Source organism: Cynara cardunculus (genome assembly GCF_001531365.2).
Source record: "Cynara cardunculus var. scolymus isolate 2C chromosome LG 13, CcrdV1, whole genome shotgun sequence".
In the NCBI taxonomy this organism is placed as follows: domain Eukaryota; kingdom Viridiplantae; phylum Streptophyta; class Magnoliopsida; order Asterales; family Asteraceae; genus Cynara; species Cynara cardunculus.
This window is the reverse complement of record NC_037540.1, coordinates 12,287,988-12,311,807: the sequence shown is the minus strand read 5'-3', so window position 1 is coordinate 12,311,807 and position 23,820 is coordinate 12,287,988. Positions and strand designations below refer to the sequence as shown.

Genomic DNA, 23,820 nt, shown 5'->3' with positions numbered 1-23,820 from the left:
TGAATGTTTGTTACACTAATTTCGGTGTTATCTCACTTCATCAAACACCGAAAATCATCAGTGTTAGCACCTCTTATACAACATAATGACATCCAACGGTCCCAAATTCTAGTTAATTCGCTCTGATTTAATGGTGCTACTCAAATCTAATACATGGACTCTTTTATTAAAAAAGAAAAAACAACAATTCCTTTGATAATCCGAATGAAAATGAGTTCAGCTGTACCAGTCGAGAAAAAGAACAGAAAAAGTAAGCACAATTAAGAAAAGCAAAAGGAATGTTCTGCTACTGCTATTTCGCTGGATGGCTTGGGTCAGCTCCTTGTTACCCATCTCTACATTCTTCGTTGCTTCAATCGCCTACGACAATCAAATTAACTTACTAACATTGCTTTACTCTCGGTGAGAATGGAAGTTATGGTGAGAAGCGATCTCCACCCTTGGATCAATCATAATTGAAGAGATGCACCGGATTCATCCAGATACCTTAACTTCTATTCTCACACGATCCAAAAGCAAATGAATTAACATAAATAAGTCAGTTTTCTCACCTGGTCATACAAATACTCTATTTGTTGAGCCTGTTGCAAGACATGCGTTGACATGAGATGATTCAATGCCGACATCTCTACCATCTTGGTTTCGGTGTCACGGGCAGCATCAAGAAGGCTTGACAACTCCACCTGAACCAAGTTAAGTCACACAACCGTTAACCACAACTTTGGATTTCCAAAACACAATTGATGATAACATACCTGAAGAGCACGTGTTTCATCATCTAAAAGCTGCTGCTGCTGGACTTTCATGGGTTCGGCTTGAATTTCGCCTGAACTTGCTGCTTCCCTTGTCTCCTGACTGTTGCTAGATTGAAAGACATCATTAGAAGTTTTCTCAGGAGCCCGCTTTGGTTTTCTCCTAGGCATAGCTCGATTAATAGCATCTTGAAAGCGTACAGCTCGGAGTTGATCAAATTGTGATGTGACTGAATGAAGCCTTTCACTTAAGATCAAAACCTGACATAAATGTAAATGAAAAATAATCAACTGGCACTTAAAATATAGATACCGAGGAAAAATTATACATACCACTCCATGTTTGTGCGCGATAGTATCAGCATTAGCATCACCCCTGATGCCAAGCCAACCCTTTGAATTCGCTTCTTCATCAGTTATGCTATTTTTCAGTATGTCAATCTGTTCTTTACAGGCTTTCACAAATACGCTAACCTGCAAAACAGTTGTAGATTGTCGAAATGTAAATATATAATTACGGAATATAGTTTCTATGATTATAGGATATCATTACCTTCTCTATCGTTATCTTTTCTGCATCTTTTCCTTGATTTCATTGATTTAGTTTCCCTTTTATCTCTTGTAAATACCCTATATATAGGGCCGTGTATAATCAAAGGATAGTGTGAAAATCATTATTAAATTCATCTTTCTTGTCATGGTATCAGAGCTTTAGGTTTCTCTCAGAAATCTAAAACCCTTGCTCTATTTTTTCAGCCTTAATTGCTCTTCTCAGTGTGCAACCTTTATCATTGCAAGCGTTTCTGATCGAACAGCCTTAATTGCTGTATTTCCTTTGATTGAACGACATCCCTGTTATTCTCTTTTGCAATTCCCTTTCCTTCATCATGACAAAACCCACAAATAATGACACCACCATTGTTAAATCCTCCGATGAGTATAATTTTGTCCAAAAAATTGTTGATTTGCAGAATATTCGGGCACCCTATAGACTCGATGACAAAAACTATCGCAAGTGGTCTCAATTTGTCCGAACATACCTGAAGGGCAAAGGGAGACTCAAATACCTCATTGAAGCAGGTCCTGCTGTAGATGATCCAACATTTGGAACTTGGGACGAGGAAGATTCCATGATAATGTCATGGCTATGGGAATCTATGGACCCAATGATCAGTGACACATGCATGGTTCCTCCACTGCAAAAGAGATATGGAAATTTGTTCGCCGCACTTATTCGAAGGCTCGTGATGCGGCTCACGTATACCAGATCAAGGTTAAAACCTCAGCCACAAGGCAAGGAAACAATTCTGTCACTGAATATGCAAATATATTTCAAAATCTGTGACAGGAACTTGATCATTATAATATTTGAAAAAGACCGAGTCTACGATTTTTTGGCTGGTTTAAATCCTAAATTTGATCAAGTCGGGATTCAAATACTTGGCAGAGAAGACAGACCATCACTTGAAGAAGTGATCTCTTTGATCAAAATAGAAGAAAGCAGGAGGAATGTCATGTTTGAACCACAAGCCATGGACGGATCAGCCCTAGCAACAAGGACCAATCAACAAGAAAGGAGAAATCTATCCAAGTTCAGGGTAAGGAAACTCAGGAGAACAGAGATAGTCTTTGGTGCACATACCGGCATACCGCAAATAAACCAAGACACTCAAAAGAAAAATGCTAGAAATTAAATGGGAAACCACCCAGCAGAAAATGGGGAAACCGTTGTGGACAACAAAGTCGTGAATGGGGAACCCATGGGGGGCAACAAAAGCCTCAATGGAGGCAGCAGAGATCTCAGGCACACATTGTTGAGCAATCCAAACCAGAGGAGAATTCAGCAAGAGAAGAGTTCAGCAACGAAGAAATTGAGAGGTTAAAGAATTTTTTGGGTTCTATGGAAAAGTCATCAAGAACTTGCTCGTTAACTCTTTCAGGTAAACCACCTTTTCCTTCTTGTCGACTAATGGATGATAGATTCTGGTGCCACTGATCATATGACATCTTCTTCAAAAAAAAATTCATAATTACACTCCATGCCCTAGCAACCGAAAGATTACAGTAGCCAATGGCTCATTAGCAACTGTTGCAGCCTTTAGAGATATACATATCACACCCAACCTTGTCTTAAAAAATGTCTTACATGTACCAAAACTGTCAGCCAGCCTTGTTTCAATCCAAAAACCACCCATGATCTTAAATGTTTTGCTATTTTTTCTTCTTCATATTGTGTTTTTTAGGAACAAGACTCGAGGAAGAGGATTGGACTTGTTAAGGAAAGGAATGGCCTTTATCATCTTCAAACTTCCCAGAAAAGCAACGTTCCACCTTCATCCTTTCTCAGTTCATCTAATAAAGATACAATCTGACCTGCGTCGAGGTCACCCATTTAGAGTTTTAAATGTGTCATGTTTCCTCATCTATTTCAAGGATTAGATATTTTTAAGAATTGGCCAAACATACTTGTGTTTCTTTTCCTATGAGTAATAAAAGGAGCTCTCTTCCATTCCAGTTAATTCATAGTGACATATGGAGACCTTCTAACATACCTAATGTGTATGGGGTTCGTTGGTTTGTATCCCTAATTGATGATTGCACTCGGGTTACATGGCTCTTCCTCCTTAAACACATATCTAAAGTTAGCATTGTTATACCCAACTTCCACTCAATGATTCAAAACCAGTTTGGGGTCAAAATAAAGAGTTTTGGGACCGATAATGCCAAGAACTATTTCAACCAAATTTTATCACCCTACTTTCAATCACAAGGCATTATCCATGATTCTTCATGTGTTAACACACCCCAACAAAATGGGGTAGCTGAAAGGAAAAATGGTCATTTACTTAACACTACCCGAGCATTGCTTTTCCAGGGAAATGTTCTTAAATCCTATTGGGGGGAAGTTGTCATTGCTTCCACACACATGATAAATAGGCTTCCTTCACGCACATTGGGAAATAAAACTCCCATCCCATGGAACTTCTTGATGACTTCTACCCTCACTTCAGAACATCAAATGGTCTCAGTCTCACACCCAAGATTGTTGGGTGCACTGCCTTTGTTCACATCCATAACCAACATAGAAGCAAACTAGACCCTCGTCCTTGGTTACTCATCCACTCAAAAAGGGTACAAATGCTACGATCCCTCATCCCACAAATTCTACATCTCTGTTGACGTCACTTTCAAAGAAAACAAACCTTTTTTCTCCAAGTCCTCTCTTCAGGGGGAGAATTCAATAATGGAAGATAGTCCTTGGGAAACTTTTGAACCACTCAAAGAACTTGACCTCCCAACTCGTAGTGTTGATTCCACATCAAAGTCCATAGAGGAGGAACAAGTCGCATCCAAGTCATCCACCCCTCTGAATGAACCCTAACCATCTAATGATCCAGAAGAACTTGATTCAAACCCAAGTAGGGTCGATGTCTCCAACAATTCTCTAAATCCTCCTCAAGTGTATACAAGAAGAAAGGTCGTTCCTACGCCAACGCAAGTCCAAAACTACGACTCAGGTCTTGGGAATGAGAACACGGTAAGAGTTAATCCACCTTTACACACACAACATGCTTCCATGGATACCAAAGATGATCTACCCATTGCCAAGAGAAAAGGGACTTGAGAATGCTCTAAACGACCGTTGTATCCATTATCTCACTATGTCTCTCTTGAACGCCTATCCCGAACCAACAAAAGGTTCATTATGAGGCCAAATATCATTTCTATCCCTACCAATGTTTATGAGGCATTATTAAAAAGGAAACGGGGGATTGTAGATGGAATCGTGGATTGAATTTACCTGTTTGATTGTAGACAATCATTCATAGGGATTTTGGATCTCCAAACCACTGAATACTCAAAATCATCGATGGAATCGTGGATTAAATTTACCTGTTTGATTATAGACAATCGTTCATAGGGATTTTGGATCTCCAAACCACTGAATCTCTGTAATAGCTCCTGAGTTAATTGCTCCCAGGTCAGTTCTCCATGGATTTCCTTTACCACTGCAAACCAGTGTTGAGCAACTCCACACATGCTGATTTGAGCCAAACGAATCGGAAGATTGTTAGTTGTCCCATTCGAAATACAATTCTGCTTTAGCAATCCAACCACGAGGATCGAATCCAAAGAATTATGGAAGTTTAATCTTCTTTGTCACATAGTTTAGATCTCCCTGAATTGAAATTGAACAGTGGAGGAGTATCATGGTCCGTTCGAGAACCTTCTCTTGTTTCCGGATTCTTACCTTCTTGTTGTTTCACCCATGAGAGCATATACATTTTGAATTCCTTATGTTCAGCTAGATCTTCCTTCATGGTTTCCAGGGAAGATGTAATTCCATGAACATCCGAATGAAGCTGTTGGATCCGTTCCTCGTGATTTTCCAAATGAGCATGTAGGTGTGTCTCCATAGATCCGGCAGGTCGGACCAATGATACGTAATCAAAGAATTACGTGATAAGCTTGTATTAATAAGGAAATTCTAAGGGATTACAATATAGGAAAAATGCAGAAGATGGTACAGAAGGATCCCAGGGAAGAATTCCCTTCTCAAAAGCCTAACTAAAAGGTTATTTTCTACATGCCCCCCACTCTCCCCATGCAACCTTATTTTATAAATAATTCCCTTTATGTACCTTGGGCCGTCTAACATAAACTTTCCAAGTCGTGGGCTTAGAAACAATTGGGTCTAATTGACTATCCCGGTTCAATATTGCATCAAAGACAGAACTGGACAAGACAGAACAGACAAAATGACGAATTTACTCCTAATGAGTTGTTCATATCTTTACTTTTTTATGTCTAACAAGATTATTAATTACTTGTTGGACGATTAGTTACAAACGCTTTTTGACAAGCCTTTGTTGTTATATATTTTGATTAATTTATGTAATTTATTAAATTATAATAAAATAAATATTTTTATAACAAAATATAACAATATTTTTATAACAAAATATAGCATTGGAAAGTTTTCGTCAAGATGATTAAAATTACACCAAAATAAAAAGTTTATGCAGTTTCCAACTTTTATTTTTTATACTTTTTCTATATTATTTTTGATTATTAATATTTAATGAATTACATAAACTAACCAAAATATAAAAACCGTATAAAAATAATATTTTGAGGACGGTAAAGTAAAAGTTTAAAGAGCATAAAATACAATAAATAAAATTTAAATAAAGAACAAAATGTAAAGAAGAAGGCGTATTTGATGTTTTAGAAGAGAATTAAGTTTTATTTTGATGTTATATTAGTAAAACATAGGTATGTTCCACCTTGTTCCATGGGGTGGGGATGGAACACACTTGTTCCACTTAGTTCTTGTTTGTTCCACATAAAAGTGCCCAAACGTGAAAAAGTTATCCCTGTTTTGTGTGGTCCTGTCCGGCGTAGCAAATGCACCTTAAATGTTTAAGTTAGCATTTCGGAGTGCAAACCCTCTAACAGGAACAATCTAGCTACTTGGTTTTTCTTCAAAAAAACCACAAAAGGAGCAAAAAGTTGGAGTTGTTTATGGGAGTTACTTGGTACTAATTTGTTTGTATATAGTTGTTAACCAGCTTAGCTATGATCTTATACGCCAAAATTGAAGAGAGATGTAGATTAAACTTTCGATTCGATTGAGGGATCTCCTGGTTGATGGGAAGTACCCGTGATGGCTCTATGAATTATCTATTTTTGAGACCAAAATTAAGGTGGCACCATCAGTCAAATAAAATAGATCATTCCTTTGGGAAGAACCAATCAAAGATCATTCCTCTTTTTCAAGAATCAATTGATATAATATTTCAACTCAGGATAGCTATTAGATCTTACTTCATGCTCAATGCTGTCTCTCTCCTCTGCTGTGGTACGATGAGGGTCTACATAATCCTTCCTATGCTTTATCAAGAACTGCTCTAAAGTCCCAATGCTCTCTAGCTGAGAAATAATAAAGAATAGCAAAAAATGAAGTAGTAGATCAAGAATAGTCTAAAGTGCATATGGTAGTCAAGATTTGTATACCGTCTTCAACGCAGCCTTCGTGAAATGTGATCTTTCCCGAGGTTTATGCATGATAAAAGATGCCAACAGAGCTGCCCTTTTGGCCTGTTGACGGTGATCATACATCAGAAATACATTATTATTATCAAATACATTAGAATAAATCTGGCATTACGACTGTAGACACCTCAAAAACTCAAATAGTATATAGATAGGTAGGATCACTAAACTCAAAGCTGCAAACTTTAAGAAAAATAACTTAACGAGCAAAATCATATTGAACTCTGGTAAACAAGTTAAATATTATAAATGAGAACCAACCTCGTTAAATCCCAAAGACAACGCCCCCCTGTTGACAGCATCTTTAAAGTCCTCAGTCCGATCTCTAATCTTAGCCATGTCTTAGCATCCACCAGAAATCACCTTAAAAATATTCTTCAGATAAAAGAAATAGTGTTAAAAGAAGTACCAACCTTTTCAATGGTCACAGACTAAGAAATATTGACAGGAGATATTAATTTTGCAAGCATAGTAAATATTTTATAGATAAAGTCCACATTCTTAGAGTAGGTTATCTTGGCAATATTCTTTAAAGATAAATTTCAACCAAGTCGTCATGGTAATTTGCCTAGGCATAGACAAATTAACAAGCACATAATATGATCATACCATCAATTAGAACACCTTGAATGTCAATTCTAATAGAACCAACCAATAATTTCATGTCAAAAGAATCAAATCAAATCCTATTTGCTAACACAGAATATTAAAAATAGGGGATTGCAACAATGGACAGGAGAAGCATGATGGATAAAAGATTACATATCGATGTACCTTGTTTGATTTCCTGGAATAATATCAAAGAAAATGGATGGAAGCAGGAGGATATGGCTACATGGACAAGGAGGTGACTGCCACGGGGACTTGCGGGGGTTCTGATATCGCGATTCGAGAGGCGAAAATGTGGACAGGGACTTCTGAGCGTGTGTTCTGAAGGTGAAAAGGGAAAAGAATACTGGCTCATCAAACTACCAGTTCTGTAAAACATGAAGTTAAGGCATTTCATAAGCAAAATTGACAGGAAAAAACTACAGGACGACCTAAATTGATAGCAGAAATGAAAAAATCGTCAAAAGGCACCAGATTAGTAGGTTTCTTGAAGAGATCCGGCACCACCTGTGAATACAATGTGATGCCTAGTTTCTGAGGTTTTTGATGGATATGTAGCAGAGTAGCAGTAAGGGTTCATTGTAACTTCATAGAAATGTATTCAATTTCAATGGGAGATGTAAATTATATAACTGTTTTTTTTAAGAGGTGTTGAAGTCTGAAGTCTTATTTCACTTCTAATTGATAAAAGTTAGTGCTAAAGTCTGAAAGCGAATCAATAAGACTTTTTGTTTTTGTAAACCGGTAAATGTCTAAATATGTATAATGTACATTTTACCCTAAGAATATTATAATGTTGAATTTATATCAATACAAAATTTACATCTACCAGTCAATTCTAAATACATTCAAATCCTACCAAAGTACATCAATTGATTCAAACACAAGAGAAAATATGAACGAAGTTTCATAGCAACTAAAATCAATCTTCATTTGTAAACTTTGCCACAACTGAATTTGCTAAACTTTGAAGTCTCTCCTGTGATAGGCTTATGTGACCCAACAAATAAAGATTGCATGGTATAGTTGTTATCTTGCAAGATGAGGCTTGGAAGTTGGAACTTAAGCACAGAGAACAAATACACCAAACGGACAATGCTCATCAACCACATTATATTACTGGAAGTTTTAAGCAAGTGCAAGTTGTTTTCTTCATATACTCAAGAGTTCATAAAGCTGAGTTCCAATCCAGTAGATTTTCTTTATTTCACTATTAAATAAGATTACATGATTTGATGTCCATGCTTATAGTGAAATAAACTTTATAAGATCAATATATAGTATGTTGACAGCACAGCTTAACATACTGAGTGGTAGAGCTCATAAAAAAACATCTAATTCTTATGATGGGTCTAATTACCTACACCCTTCTTCAAGAAGTCGAACCCCTGCCATCCGACAAAAGATGGGTACCATTGTCCTTATGAATTAAATCCAACCAATGTTTCCCCATATTCTACCATTATCAATGTTTCACCCAAAATAATATTGAATTATATCACATCAGGACGTATTTTTAACAAAAGATCCGCATACAAACATCTACAACAGTGCTGTTGATCTTTAAAAAAATCAAAATTGGGAAAACTTACCAGTAAATGAATCTGCTTTGGTTCCTTGAGAGCTTGTTGTTCTTCTTGAATTTGTACTGTAATCACATGAGATGAGACCGATTAGGTTTCCCGATTGAGAGAGGAGTGGAGTGTTTGGGATCTGGGATCGATTAAGATAGTTGAGCAATTGATGTGGGATCGATTAGAGAGAGGTGGCCGATTGATCGATTGAACATGAAGTTGGAGAGCGATTGAGAGTTGAGAGCCGATGGATTTGGTTAGGAGGACGGTAAGAGAGAAATTAAGAGGTGTGTTAGGGGCACCTAGACGGGCTCAAATTTACAACTTATCCGGATCAGCTATACAATGGATGACTTTTCGGTAGCATGGTTAACTAGGTTTATTGGTCTATCTGGTTTATTCGTACAGTTATTTGGGTTATTTATTTATGGTTTATTCGCATAGAATATAGCTTAATCACACAGATAGAAATGGTGTGTTGTCCATATTCAGTCACAAAAATAACACTCATACCCCTTATTTAAAACACTGTTTACTTCTCAGATGAGACACCCTATAGTCGGCCTCTTTATGATTTTTTATTTTAATGTTCAAATAATTAATATTGGGGGTAAATCGGTCATTTATGTTATTCAGACTGTTAATTCAAATAAAAAAAAGTAAACAACATCCATTTATCCAGACCGACAAATTTATTCATACAAGACTTAATAAAAAATTTGTTAAACAGCAAGTATGCTTATTTGGTAGTAATTTAATAATATAAAAAGTAGTCTATTCATTAACTTTTTAGGAGAAGATTTATATAAAAAAATTATTTTTTTCGAATATGTCGCTCCCACTTAAATAATACGCTTCTTTCTTCCATGAAACAACCTTATAAACAAAAATCTTCTCAACATATACAAATGAATTAATTTAGACAGACAATTTTATACATGTCTGGCTTAATAGAAAACTAACCACATAACTCATTAACCTCTTATCAAATAGGATGGTTGTAAGAGGGCTTTTCTTATCTTTTTATCATATAAAAACCAATCTAAAAGTATCAATGTCTTATCAGTAAACCATAAGAGGTTTTTCATAAAAGCAAACATCTAATATATCTTTAAGTTTATGACTTGCATTTATCAAATAAGGGGTTGTTTACGACACACTTACCTGGATAAGTGTTTAGCAAGTTGAGAGGTTAAAATTATAGTTTTCATAATGTGTATAAAATATGAGTTCAATTAAATCAAATCAAATCAAATAAACTTAGAAATAAAATAATAAACCAAACAAGATATGCATCAACTATGATAACTTTTCTGATAGTAAATTGTCAAAACAGTCATGTTTTACCTACTAGTTGGATTGTTGGTTAAAACTGATGAGAAATGATGTGTCACCATCAAGTAAATTATCTCAACTTTCTGCTTTGAAAAACGTTAGCTTTTGCTTTCAGAAAATATTATAATTGATTCGAAACTTCAGAAATACAACTTATTTCAAATTTTGTTGATGCATGATGTATTTTGCTCATATGAAATGGAAGTTAGTACACATGCACCGTTCATCATATTAAACATGTTACAACTTCTAGTAGTTGATTTTGTTGGAGCCCCTCGTCAGGTAGACCGAATAAAGGGGTTTCATGTATTCTCAAATGGTATCAAAATCTATTTTAGGGATTCCCCACACTACAAGAAATTGGGCCCATCTTGAGGGGACGTGTTGAGATCGGTTAAATTTTGACCATTTCTCATTAATATATGTTGGACTACCCCACCTTCCAATGACTATTTTAAAAAGTAATCTAACGGTATTTCATATATTCTTACATGGTATTAAGTCAAGGTCTGCCACTTTGAGATATTCAATACTCTAGGAGAATATGTGCTTGTCTAACCCCCTCTCAACACTCCAAGATAATCTGCACGCTGCACGCATCTTGTCATGATTAGAGGTGGTGTTTTGGAGTCTCACAGCTGCTTAGACTTGGATCATTTCTTATAAAATATATGTTAAAACATTCATTCTCTCCTCAATGCTACTTTTGAAGAATAATTTAATAGAATTCCACATCTTGTGGCAAGTAACCAACACAATCGATCCATGTGGGCCCACCAAACATGCTTCACATGTCCATGTCATCATCGGACCTTGTATATACAAACAATGCTCGAAATACTAAACTTGTATATATTATCATTTAAAACGTTATTCAATATGGTTTTTTAAATGGGACACAATTTAGATATCCCAATAAATTACAATGAAACCTACAAATTATATATCAGCAAATATGCTGTAATTTTTGGAGTCCACAGCAATAAGCCTCATTGCAGCAACTGCTGCTGCAACAGACATGAACCCAAAGAAAATCACATTAAGCCAGTGCCATGCCTTCTGCATAGAAGTGAGCTTGTTCCTCTTAGCCACCAAATACATGTGGTTTGCAAGAATAAATGTAAGTGGGAAGGTACTGATAGCTCCGGTTAGGCTCATGAAATCTCCGATGAATGGCAGTGCCGCCGCAAGTAAGGTGGTTATGGTTAGGTAACCGCCTCTCATCATCACTCTGAATGACAAGTTTTTTACGGCTAACGCACTTCCTTTGATCCCGTACTTTGTATCCAGATACTCGTACATTGGACTTGCAAAAATCTAAAAAGGGCATATTACAACCGTGTTAGTGTAAAACGGAAGGGCATCCTGTTTTGGACCAAGGGTAGGTCTGATAAAAGTCGTTGAGCTAAAAAAAATTAGAAGGTCATGCTCCTAACTGAAAACTCATTTTCAGAGGACCAAGACGAATGTTTAACCGTAATACCTTGTCCTACAAAAATTACATCGTTTGTATGTTTGACTATTTATCAAACGTCTACAAACTTATGGACAAAATAAAGGAATCTTATGGGCTCCAATCATCGGTATCAATCTTGTTGTAACAACGACGATCTAGATAGATACTTGACTTCAAAACTTTCAAAAGATGAAAGTTGCGATTTTTTAAGGAATGGATAATATAACATACAAATATGCAATATGATGCGTATATACTATATAGCAGCAAAGGCAAAAGTCTGGCATTTAATCATCAGCCATAACTTTTTACTCTATATTTCTACATATTTTCAAACTCTTTTTCTTTAAAGAACTCCACCCCTCCTGTATCCCCAGCCCAACCCCATATCCCATGTATTCTTAGTCAACCATTTGGGGAACTCAGTCACAGTTTCATCATTTGAAGAGTGTTTAAATGCATAAACGGAAGTTAGAAGAAAGAATCTTACATGCAAAGCTATGACAGTTTGAAGAAAGGCAGATAAATTGGCAAATGTCTTCACCCAAACTGGACCATTAACGCTGTTGAGCAAATAAGCAGATGCATCATTCCCGTAAGCCCAATAACCCATGAAGGCAACAGCGTATAACGGCACAACTCCTACTGTAAATTGGAAGTAGAGAGCTTTCATCATGTTCCCAACAACCGGTTGTCTCACTGTTGCCTAAAAGATCAAAAGATTATGAGCAGAAAGTAGACAAAGGGGATATAACACACCACAAAAAGCATCATTCACCAGAGGGTCATTGGCGCAAAGGTAGGTTCTTGACTTAACTAACCTTTTTTAAAAGAAATTACAGAAATAACCCAAAAATACATTTTTTCAGAAAGAGCCACCAATTTCTCCAATTTTTTCACAAAAGGAGAAAGGGCCCACAAAAATCTGGAAAAGTTGTTGCTGATGGGACTCCTTGGCTGGTTTCGTGAAATGAGAGGAGATTCGTGAAATAGCTTTGGGCCATTTCCATGAAATGCCTCATGAATCTCCCATCATTTCACAAAACCAGCCAACGGGTCCTATTAGCAACAACCAAGGCCGTTCTTTAGCATGTTAAATGTGTGATTTTGAGAATAGGGTCCCCGAACTCCTTTTGTGAAAAAATTGGAGAAATAGATGTTTTTTTTTTGAAAAAAATGTATTTTTGGATTATTTTTGTACATTTAAAAAACGGTTAATTAAGTCAAGAACCCCAGAGGTCAAGGATTCAAACCTCACCAAAGGTGATGAGTGTGTGTGATTTCAGTAAAAAGATTTCGTGCTTTCACCTGTATCTCTGGAAGCATTCCCGTGTTGAAAGCAAAAACAAGACTTGCAGAAGCACCAATAGTTGTAAAGACCTTGTTTATGTCTGACCCGGGGATGCCATAGTCCCTGGGTGGAGCTTTAATTCCTGTAAACAACAGATACAATATCTACTTAAATCCGGAACAAACGAATTCTTAACTCAGGAAGTGAAAAATAGCCAAAAAAATTTGCACACTTTATGAAGCAAAAACATTCTATCAACATGAAAAAGTAAGGGGGTGCTTGGTTTTGGGTAATAGGATTAGGGGGTGGCAAATGGAAACAGAAATCATTAATGATGTCTGGTTTGATATAATGGAATAGCCATTACCAGATACCGGGCAGTGAAGCATTCCCCTGAATCGAACCAAATGCCCCCTAAACAAAAATTGATCTTTGATAGCATCTTCCAACTACAGACAGGATACTGTTTTTACATTTTATTTCATCTAAAATGTGTAAATATGATCCATGAATATAAATATATTAAATGGGCTAAACCAATAGGACTGTTAGAGTGAAGAAAAGGAGTTCATACCATCACGAAGAGACAGGGAAAATGCTATAACGATATATACTAGACTGAAGAATGTTGAAAGTCCCAGCCAAAACCTCAAAGCCGACAGATGAGGGATACAAATTGCAAAAAGGCCACAAGCAAACCCTGCCATTGCAATAAAATATGGGAGCTTCATGGCATTGTCATCCCTGAAGAGTACATAGGTAGCCTACAAATTAAACCGAAAAGGCTTTAAGTATCTCACATATATTTCCTACATAAGAACATTATAACTGAGTAATCAAAATTGCAACCGAAAAAGACATCTTATATTTTTATAAAACAGTAACCCAAGGGTCTGTAAATCATATTTTATGAAATTGCTGTGATTAACTACTTTCTTATCCCTTGACACAGTTCAATGGAAGCGTGACAATTTGTCAAATATCTAAAATACCATTCAACAAAGACAAAAAAATGGATCTTCAAGGCCAAACCATTACCACCAACTCTTTTTGTTGTGGTGATAATGGGTACATAAGCATATGTAACTTGGAAACTTCCCAAAAAGAGAATTGTGCAATTTTCACTGGATATCCCAAAAAAGAAAGTATTGTGATGTTCAAAGATAGAGGGAAACCAAACGAAACAAGCCCAATATATCCCACTCAGAGGTGGGATCTTGGGGATAAAATGTAAAAAAGACCCGATCTCTACCTTAAAATAGTAGGGCAATTGTTCACAGGATAGAGGGAGTAAAACATATGGACATAAGTTTAACAAGTTGAGTAACAAAACCACCCCCATAGTGTCTCTATTGATGTTACCTTAAGAGCTTGACCAGCCAAAATGACATAGCCGACATTGATCATGAAAAGGTTTATGTATTGCAACACCCATGTAAGAGAATAAGCCTTTGGGCCTGCAATTATCCAAAGAGCCTCAATTATTTTTCTAAATTTAGTAGCTATTATATATATAGATATATGTGTGTGTATGTATCATGTACGCATGTATGTAAGCAGAACTCTATTTTTATTGATTGGTCATTACCATATATGAATCCTGCAAGGTCTCTGTATCTGATATGCCTCTTCCCACCAAACTCATGAAGCTTTGCAATGAGAGCATTTGCATATAGTGATATCGCTGTAGCTAAGAGTAAACCGACAACTCCACCTACCCAACCAAGAGGAACCATGACTGCACCTGAATACCCCAGCACATAAGCACTGTTGATACCAGTCGTAAGAACAAAACCGACTTGAAACCATGAATCTACATCAATCAAAACATGTAATTAGATCTCCATTTTAGAACGATTCGATTAACTCTATTTAAGCACCACAAGCAAACAATGTTTCCTCAGACTATTACCATAAGGTTCAAATAACAAGTAGTGATTCATTACAACCTATACATATCAATCAAAAAAGTTTAAAAATCCCTCTTACTATGCTTCCCATGAAAGTTACAACATTTGACTAACATGTAATTTAGTGAAACTGCTTGACCATTAATCAATTATCTACAAATTTTATGGACCAAAATCAATTAACATAAATAGTCCTTAATGTCGACTATGGACAAATATGTAATCTTAGATTGAAAAAAATTACCGAAACGAAAAACTTTGGAATTTTCATAGGAAACCCACATGATTTTTTGTAATTTTCATGGGATGGAGTTGTTGTTCCCAAAACAACATAAAGCTTCCTTTCAGCGAGAATATGTGGAACTTTATCAAATTGCTCTATAAAAGATCCGTTGAGGAGAGAGAAAGTTCCAACATTTAAGAGAAATAGTCCAAATCTAGCTGATTTCGGACTCTGACATGTCTGTTCATTAGAGGCTAGACGGGCACAAATTGTCATCTTCAGAGGGGCTAGACAATTATAGATTTCCCCATAGGTCAGGTCCGTTCCGTTCCAACTTATAAAGCGGAGAAATGGTCCAAATCTAGCAGACACATGCTTTCTATCACAGACCACAGCCATGATTAAATTTTCCGAAACAAAACCTTACATAGTCACAGAAAAAGGGGAATACAAACTTGATTTACAAATTCAGAACCAAGTTCTATCAAGTACTGAACTGATAAAATTTATGTTATAACCATTACAAAACCGGCTATTACCTTGCTTATAATTTTTGAAGTTTGGTATCCGTTTATTTCTCACAAAATTGCAAAATTCTTGTAAATTAACGTAAGAACTGTATATATTTGAAATCTAAAATCATACGGCAGTTCGTTTTGAAAGAAAGATGATAAACTAATGAACAAAAAATAGAAATTCAACCCGTGTATACTACCATTAACAGATTGAAATCAGGAAAACAAACTAACCGCTGCTAATCTGATGAGCAGTTTCAGGAATTTCAATGGCTAATTGATCATCGGAGTAGACCTTCGTGGGGCGAGTCGAAACGTCACCGTCCCGCTGGCTCTCCATTGCAACTACAGAAGAATCTCCAGGTTCTTCTTCTCTTGACAAGAGATATAGTCTATCTTCCTCTTCCGAAACCACTAAGTTTACCCTATAAGCCAGTGATGCGTATTTATATGAATCTAAATGTATATATTCCCCCCTCCTCTCTCTCTCTCTCTCTCTCTCTCTCTCTCTCTCACACACACACACACACACAGAGATACACTGCGTGTGTGTGAATGCTTCAAAAATTCAACGGATTTCCAAAGACTTATTCAAATTAAGTATCGCAAATTGGAAAGATGAGGGTTTGGATTAAGCCCCCAAAAAGAACTGCGGGAAAAACACACAGTAGAATAATTCGTATATATGGAAATTAAAATAAGATAGATATATACAACAACAGATTCAGGGGATCTATGACCTTTTCTTGGGTGTGGTGTTTTAATGGCGGAAGATAATAATAATAGTAGTAATAAATAAGAATCAATTTGAGAGAGAACTGGATCCAGAAAAAGTCGTTGATGTATGCATAATAAAACTATGGCGATTGGTTGCCAAATTCAACGGTTGTCTTTTCTGCCCCCGCAGTTCAGACCATGTTGATTTATGGGGCAAAAGAAAACAGAAATTTTAAACAACCCCCTCTTTTTTAATTTTAAGAAGGTAAACCATTATTATCGTCTTGTTAATACCTTAGAAATGAGTCTAATATTAAATATTTTTTTATTTAATTATATTATTATATAATATATATTACAAAAAAATATTTTTAATACTTATATTTTATACCCTTGTAGTTAATTATTTAATTTATGGTGTGTCCCCTCTTTTTTTATTTTTTGTTACATTCTTACCACATTAATATACATAATTGTATATTAACTAAAATACATTAAAAATACATTTTAATTTTAACAAGTTACATCATTATAATCGTCTCGTTAATACCTTCGAAATGAACCTAATATTAAATATTTTAACAACTTGCATCATTACTTTTTTTACATATTTTTATTTTGTTCAAGTCTTTTACTCAACTTGGTGTGGATGCTCTAACTAGGGTGCTCATGAGTTAGGTTGATCGGGTTGAGTACATTTGAAAAAACCAACCCAATGCTTGCGTTTTGGAAAAATCTTAACCCAACCCAACCCGTACAGGTTGGTCAGGTTGATACTTGGTATATTAAAATATTCTTCTAACCTTGAATATGTTATTTCTCTACTCATAATTTTTTTTCATCATCAACCATTTGATACAACTTATTCATATTTCATACGTATATCATATTCAGTTAATTTTCTCAATTTACATATATATGTTCACAGTTACTGAATGAGTTATATAAATATATGAATAGATTGAAAATATGTGTATATGAAAAGCATACATGATAGTTAATTGTTTAATGTATATATTAATATAAATTCATCAATCATATTAAATCAAAGAAATAAAAGGATATCGGGTTCATAGGGTTGGGTTGGGTTCTAAAATATCGATCCAATACACACGTTTTGACAATTTTACAACTCGATTAGACCATAGGCGGACCTACCTAAGTGGTATGGGTGGCACGTGCCACCATATTATTTCTCCGCCGAAAGGGTAAAAAATTTAGGTTTGTGAATGGTGCTACCGTATCGTTTTAGAAGGTGCTACCGTATTTTCCTGAAATCCAAATAGTGCAACTAAAAAATTTAGGTTTGTGAATGGTGCTATCGTATTTTCCTCAATTCTATAAAAACCATACTTTTTATAATTATTTTTGGGTATATATTGACATTTTTCAAAAGATGAAGACGTGTTGGGTACAAGTTTATGAGTTGTTTATTGGTCTTATAAAAACCATATTTTTTGTAATTATTTTTTAGATGTAGATTATATTATTAGGGCTGTAAATGAACCGAACGTTCAGTGAACCGTTCGCCGCGATGTTCGTTTACTTAATAATTGAACGGACATGCACAAATTTTTTTGTTCGTTTAGTTAAACGAACGAACATGAACAAAAGTCACATTCGTTCATTTATGTTCGTGAACTTTCGTTCATTTACCATTCGCTTACGTTCGTTTATGCACTAAATTTAATGTATAATCTTTTGTTTATTTAATTTGAATTCAAATAATATTTATGTATGTTCGTTTAGCCCGTTCGTTTATGTTCTTTTAGCCCGTTTGTTTATGTTCGTTTCTCTACGTTCGTTTAGCATGTTAACGAACGAACATAAATGAACACAAACACACCAGATTTCTAAAAGAACGAACACGAACACAATGATTTTTCGTTTGTTTATCGTTCGTGTTCGTTCGTTTGTTCGGTTAAGTTAAACGAATGAACATGAACAAGCCTCCGTTCGTGTTCGTTCTGTTCATTTACAGCCCTATATATCATATTAATTATATGGTGCCACTGTTTGAAAATTTTTCTGGGTCCGTCCCTGGATTAGACATCGGGTTGGGTTATTTCGCATTGGGTTGGGTTGGGTTGATCGGATTGGTCAGGTTTTTGAGCACCCCTAGCTCTAACACGGAGGATCAAAACATAAAATTTCTAAAAAAAGTATATTCATTTTTAACAAATAATCTATTATAGAGATTTTAACATAAATTATATTATATAATATGCTCTAATTTATCATCACAATACACTTTTTAGAAAAAAAATAATAAAAAAATAATAAATCAATCTCATTAATATAATTGTATAAAATGATCATTTTTCTCTTCCAATATCAAGTTTTAGATAATTCTCTGTATTGAGAGTTTTTTCTATAATTCTCTATTTTTAAAAACAAGATAGAAAAACCGTTGAACCATTTTAAAAAACAAAAACTCATTTTTATTTTTATTTTAGAAAAATTGTTGAAGATGTTTTTATTTGTTATTATAACCTTAAAAAATATTGTTATTGTATTATTAAGTAACATTATTATTATTATTATATTAAGATTATATTTTTTTTAATATTAATTAATGTGATATTATTATTACATTGAATCACAAAAATGGTTAAAATCGGAGACGACTTAACCCAAATACCTCATTTATTCAAATTGTCACAATATGCTTTGCAGAATCCTTTTAAAATATATATATATATATATATATATATATATATATATATATATATATATATGAATGGAAGGAGCATCACGCATGTATTTTCAAAATTATAAGAGAAAAAAATGCATTTAATACATCTCCCAATTAGTAAGACTTATCTGAATAAGACTGTAAGAGCATCTGAATAGCTTTATAAAGCAGAGATTTTAAAGGATTTGGAGAATATTTTGGTCAAACAACTATTTTAAAATTAAACAAAAAATAAGAGAGAACTACAAATATATTTGAAATTCAATGTTGACTACAGATATTATTTTAATTTTTTTATCAATAAAATAAAATGAATTATTATTTCATTTAAAGAAAATTAAAAATATATTTAAATGATAAATTTATAAAATATTCTATATCATATAATTGATATAAAAACCTTTAAAATAAAGTATTTATTAAAATTAAATGTAATTTTTTAAGAATTTAACTTTTGATTATTTATTTTAAACTTTTTGAATGTCAATAATGCATTTTACAAGTTGCAACAACACCCCTTGAGATTTTGTTCTTTTTAGCACAAAGTTTTATTTAGAAAAATTATAATACTAATAACGATTTTTTTTAAAAAAAACACAGTTTATCATGAATAACCATTAAACATTCGTGGATAGTGTTAATCATAAATATTACTTAAAACTATGGTGAAAGTCATTGGTAGCCTACGACTTAAGCATTTTAAGGAACTTACAAATCTCATTTTCTATCAATATGATACGAGTTGTAACATATTGACATTTAATTATTAAACACCAATAAAAATTGATGTAACCATATAAAATATTGTATGGTGTGTTTGAATGTTTACGTTTTAACTGATAATTAGGTAAGAAACTCTTATAAAAAAAAACACAACCGTTAGAATAGATATAGAATTATTATTAATTATCTGTATTATACATTTATACTCATATAAATCATATTGGTTTGCCTATTGCTATAGCTCAGTTGACAAAAGGTGAAACGAGTTTATCCAATTATAAGACATGTCTTGAGTTTGATCTCAGACTCTCCCACTAGCCTCAATCGCTGAATTAAAAAACCTAATTTCATGTACGATAAACCTGCCTGTACTTTCAAAACAAATTGCAAAATTAAAAACGAGATTGTTTTTGCAATAAAATCGTAAATTATATTACAAAATTAATATCTCAAGTTCAAATACAAACAGTTCTAACATGCATATCTTAAGACTAGGAGGGGGGGTGGGTTATAGCCTGAACTGCACCGTGAATGCCTTGAATTGCTTGGTCAACTCCTTATGCGCCTTCTTTACGCATTCCAAGTCTTCCCTCTTTCTATGCCCTTCTTCGACCTTCTCTTTTAGCGTCTCTACGTGAAATTATTCAGCATTTGACGAACATAGAACAATGTTTGCAATAAATAATTAAAACCAATATACATATATTACAAGTATATGAAACATACCTCCTCATCGCGAGAACCATACGAGGTACTGCTGCTACTGGTTCCGAGATCACCGGTTATAGCAACCCAGGGATCCTGACTAGTCCCATATCCATAAATGCGGCCCTTGTGCCGGCCTCCAACACTACATTCCCACAACTCTGGGTCATCAATGGTGCTCGGATCTGAGTCAACGTATGTCTCTTCTCTAGCTGTGAATATGACGACTACGGTTTACCGGTTTGATAGCATAACAGCTATAATTCGAACATATATGTTACCTGTTAAAAAGAAATATAATGCAACTATAACATTTACACCTATCGTTTGTCCAACAACAATGGCAATCTAAGTTAATTAATAGTTATATATCATATAAAACTAAACGATCCTATAAAACTAACAATTCTATAGAACAAATTATACAAAATAAATCAAAGTAAAGCTCATATGAATAAGAAAAACTTAGAAGAACACATATATTATAAAATAACGTCGGTGATTTACTACGGATTAGCGACATATCCGTCGGTGATTTATGACGGAATTCGGACGGATTTAATAACTAAAAAATTTAAATTTAAATATCCGTCGCAAATCACCGATGGATATTCAATTTTTTTTTTTTATTAAATCCATCGCAAATGACTGATAGATTTGCAATCCGTCGTAAATCACCGACGGCTTTCATTCCATCGGAAATCCATCGATGATTTGCGATGGATTCCCAATGGTTTTATTCTTTAACGTAATATGTTGGTGATCCTTCACAAGTCCGTTGATGATTTCCGATAAAATAAATCCGTCGGTAAAAATGATAGATAATCAATTTTCTGGCAGCGAAAATGCTTGTGTTTGAGGAGCTCAGACTTTTATGTTATTGTCACGTGTGGTTGGACGATTATTATATAATCACTAAATACATTAAAAAAAATTAATTATTTTAATTTTTTAACAACTAAGTTTAATAAATAAAAAAAGTAGCGAAAAATATCTAAATTATATCGATGACTTGATCTCCTTCCAGAAATAACTAACAAAAAGAAAGTGTAAATTTCGATTTTAGTCCTCAGGGTTTGTTGAAAATTTCTATTTTCATTCCTATGCTTTTGAAATTATAGTTTTCGTCCATATAGTTTAATAAACTTAGTTGACAAAAATTAAATAATAGTTTTCGTCCAAAACCTGTTCACCCCCAAATATCAATCACCTTCAAAAACCATGTAACTACTGGAAATGATCATTTAGATTCGATTAAACCGCACCTTACCTGTTGGGTCTGATGCTTTTGAATACAAGATGGGAAATGCTTTCTTTCAATGGAGATGGGTTTGAATGTTTTAAGATTCTAGAGATGCATATGAGTTTTGAATAGAGATGGTTTGAATGTTCAATGTGTTAATCTTCTTCTCCCATATAACATATCGCTCCTTCCCACTTCACCGCCCCCCGTTCTCTGACTGAACACATGTCAATCCCTCACAGGCTTATGCCAAACAAATCATCGTCCAACTTCATTCTATATTTTAGTTGTGGCTCAGTTCTGGACTCATTCCAAGTATTGAATGCCAACTTGTCTTGTCATCTTAACTATGAAATATTCGTTGGATCTAGATAAGAAGCGTCGAGGTGGTGTTGGTGGTTCCAAATTGGATGGCTTTTATCATTCTAAAAAAATACATGGTGATGGCGTTTTCAAAATTTGGTACTAAGAAGTTTTTAGCAATGTATATAAGAAAGTGGATGTTGTCGACAATCTGTGTGGGTGAAGACCCGAGGGGTTGGGGGAAGGGATGAATGCACGCATATCGCCATCTAAATAGTGTTCAAAATTGTCTTTATTAATTAGTAAAAAGTCTAAAATGCCACTTCTTTAACAGAACCTTTTCTAAATAAGTTAGATCAAGGGACCCAATCTGTAAAATATTGAAACTACAATGATAATATTTATAATATTTTATTTGAAGGATCCAATGCATAATTTTTATATAACCACATGGACTAAAATTGTAATTTACTCAAAAGAACCACGAAACTTAAATAGTGCATGGCTGCACGCAATCAATTGGACCCAAGTGATAACGATGTCTTGCCAATTTTGTTTTCTATCCCTCTCAAAAAAAATAACTACCATTAAATATTAATAAATATTTTATTTTTTTAATTTTTTATTTATTTATTTGGATTTTTAATTTATAGTAATTTTTTATTAAACCATATATGTATTAGACGTAAATTGTATTTTAAACAAAAAGTAACTATTTTCCTGAGTATTTTTAGGTATATATTTTTGGTTTTTTTAGCATCTTTTGAAATAATGATAAGTTAATAATAAGAAAAGGTTAATAATAATAAAAAGGTATGATTCATGATCATGTAAGAAGAGAAGTTAAAGTGAGAAGCGTAATAAGATATTTAAATACTTGATCACTTTTAATCTCATGTCCACTCATGAATTACTTTTTAGAATATAATTGATCCGATACATCTTGGTGCATCTTATTAGTGTTGACATTCAATTAAGATTGATCTAATGGTCCATATCCTTTCTTATGTTTCTCATCTTAACTCTCCTTCTTAGACGATTCTTTGCGTCCACCAATGAATCGTGTTTGATGCGATGATTGATCTGGTGCATCTCATCTCAATGTGCATCTAAGAGTAGAGATTCTTTTTTACGCTTCTCACCTTAACTCTTATTACGTGATGAATATTGGTTTCATACGTAGTTTATTAAAATAATGTTCATGTTCATTGTTTAAAAAAACAATGGACAATAATATCGATGAAATACATCAATTGTTTAGGTTCTTAGATTTTTGTTCAGTGTTTATTGATTGTATTTTGTTCATGTAGTTCTTGTAACTTTTATAATTGTATATGGCGGAATGATGAATGATAAAAATGTTTTCAGTATGCGGAAATTTACTACTAATAATATTGAATTGCTTATTTTATTTATTTATATATAATGATATTCAAATCATAATGATTTTCATCATCATTTTATTACAACAATACAACGTTTTAACCACAATGTTATATTGTTCATATCAGTAAATTCATTACATATTAAAGGAACAAAAATAACTTCTTATATTCCAAAGTATGATGACCACTGAGTCAAATTTTGAACAAAACTAAAAAACCAAACAGTAAATAATGTGTGTTCAATCCTAACAAACCCATAAGTTTTAATAAAAACAATGATCATTTGTCACTAGTACGTATGTAGGCTTGTTGATCCCCTTTCTCTCT

At 34.1% G+C, this 23,820-nt stretch overlaps 2 protein-coding genes across 5 annotated transcripts; both read right to left on the bottom strand.

Annotated features, from left to right (window-relative positions):
- Positions 1–169: 169 nt before the first annotated feature.
- LOC112525501 (syntaxin-81) lies at positions 170–9,247 on the bottom strand. 4 transcript variants are annotated; one of them, XM_025135655.1, is made up of 9 exons: positions 9,011–9,247; positions 7,584–7,786; positions 7,071–7,184; positions 6,771–6,854; positions 6,582–6,686; positions 1,086–1,226; positions 756–1,013; positions 552–683; positions 170–360 (listed from the first exon to the last, which is right to left on the bottom strand). In XM_025135655.1, the coding sequence occupies exons 3-9, from the start codon at positions 7,146–7,148 to the stop codon at positions 217–219; spliced, it is 942 nt and encodes a 313-aa protein (XP_024991423.1). In that variant the 5' UTR covers positions 7,149–7,184; positions 7,584–7,786; positions 9,011–9,247; the 3' UTR covers positions 170–216. The 4 variants fall into 4 exon arrangements, with proteins under 4 accessions (XP_024991423.1, XP_024991424.1, XP_024991425.1 ...); XM_025135656.1 differs by having other exon boundaries at positions 7,584–7,739; XM_025135657.1 differs by lacking the exon at positions 7,584–7,786.
- A 1,917-nt stretch (positions 9,248–11,164) lies between these two features.
- LOC112525324 (proline transporter 1-like) lies at positions 11,165–16,243 on the bottom strand. Its single transcript, XM_025135412.1, has 7 exons — positions 15,957–16,243; positions 14,663–14,887; positions 14,437–14,531; positions 13,649–13,838; positions 13,092–13,216; positions 12,274–12,489; positions 11,165–11,644 (listed from the first exon to the last, which is right to left on the bottom strand). Exons 1-7 carry the CDS (start codon positions 16,060–16,062, stop codon positions 11,267–11,269), a joined length of 1,335 nt encoding a protein of 444 aa, XP_024991180.1. The 5' UTR covers positions 16,063–16,243; the 3' UTR covers positions 11,165–11,266.
- Positions 16,244–23,820: the final 7,577 nt, after the last annotated feature.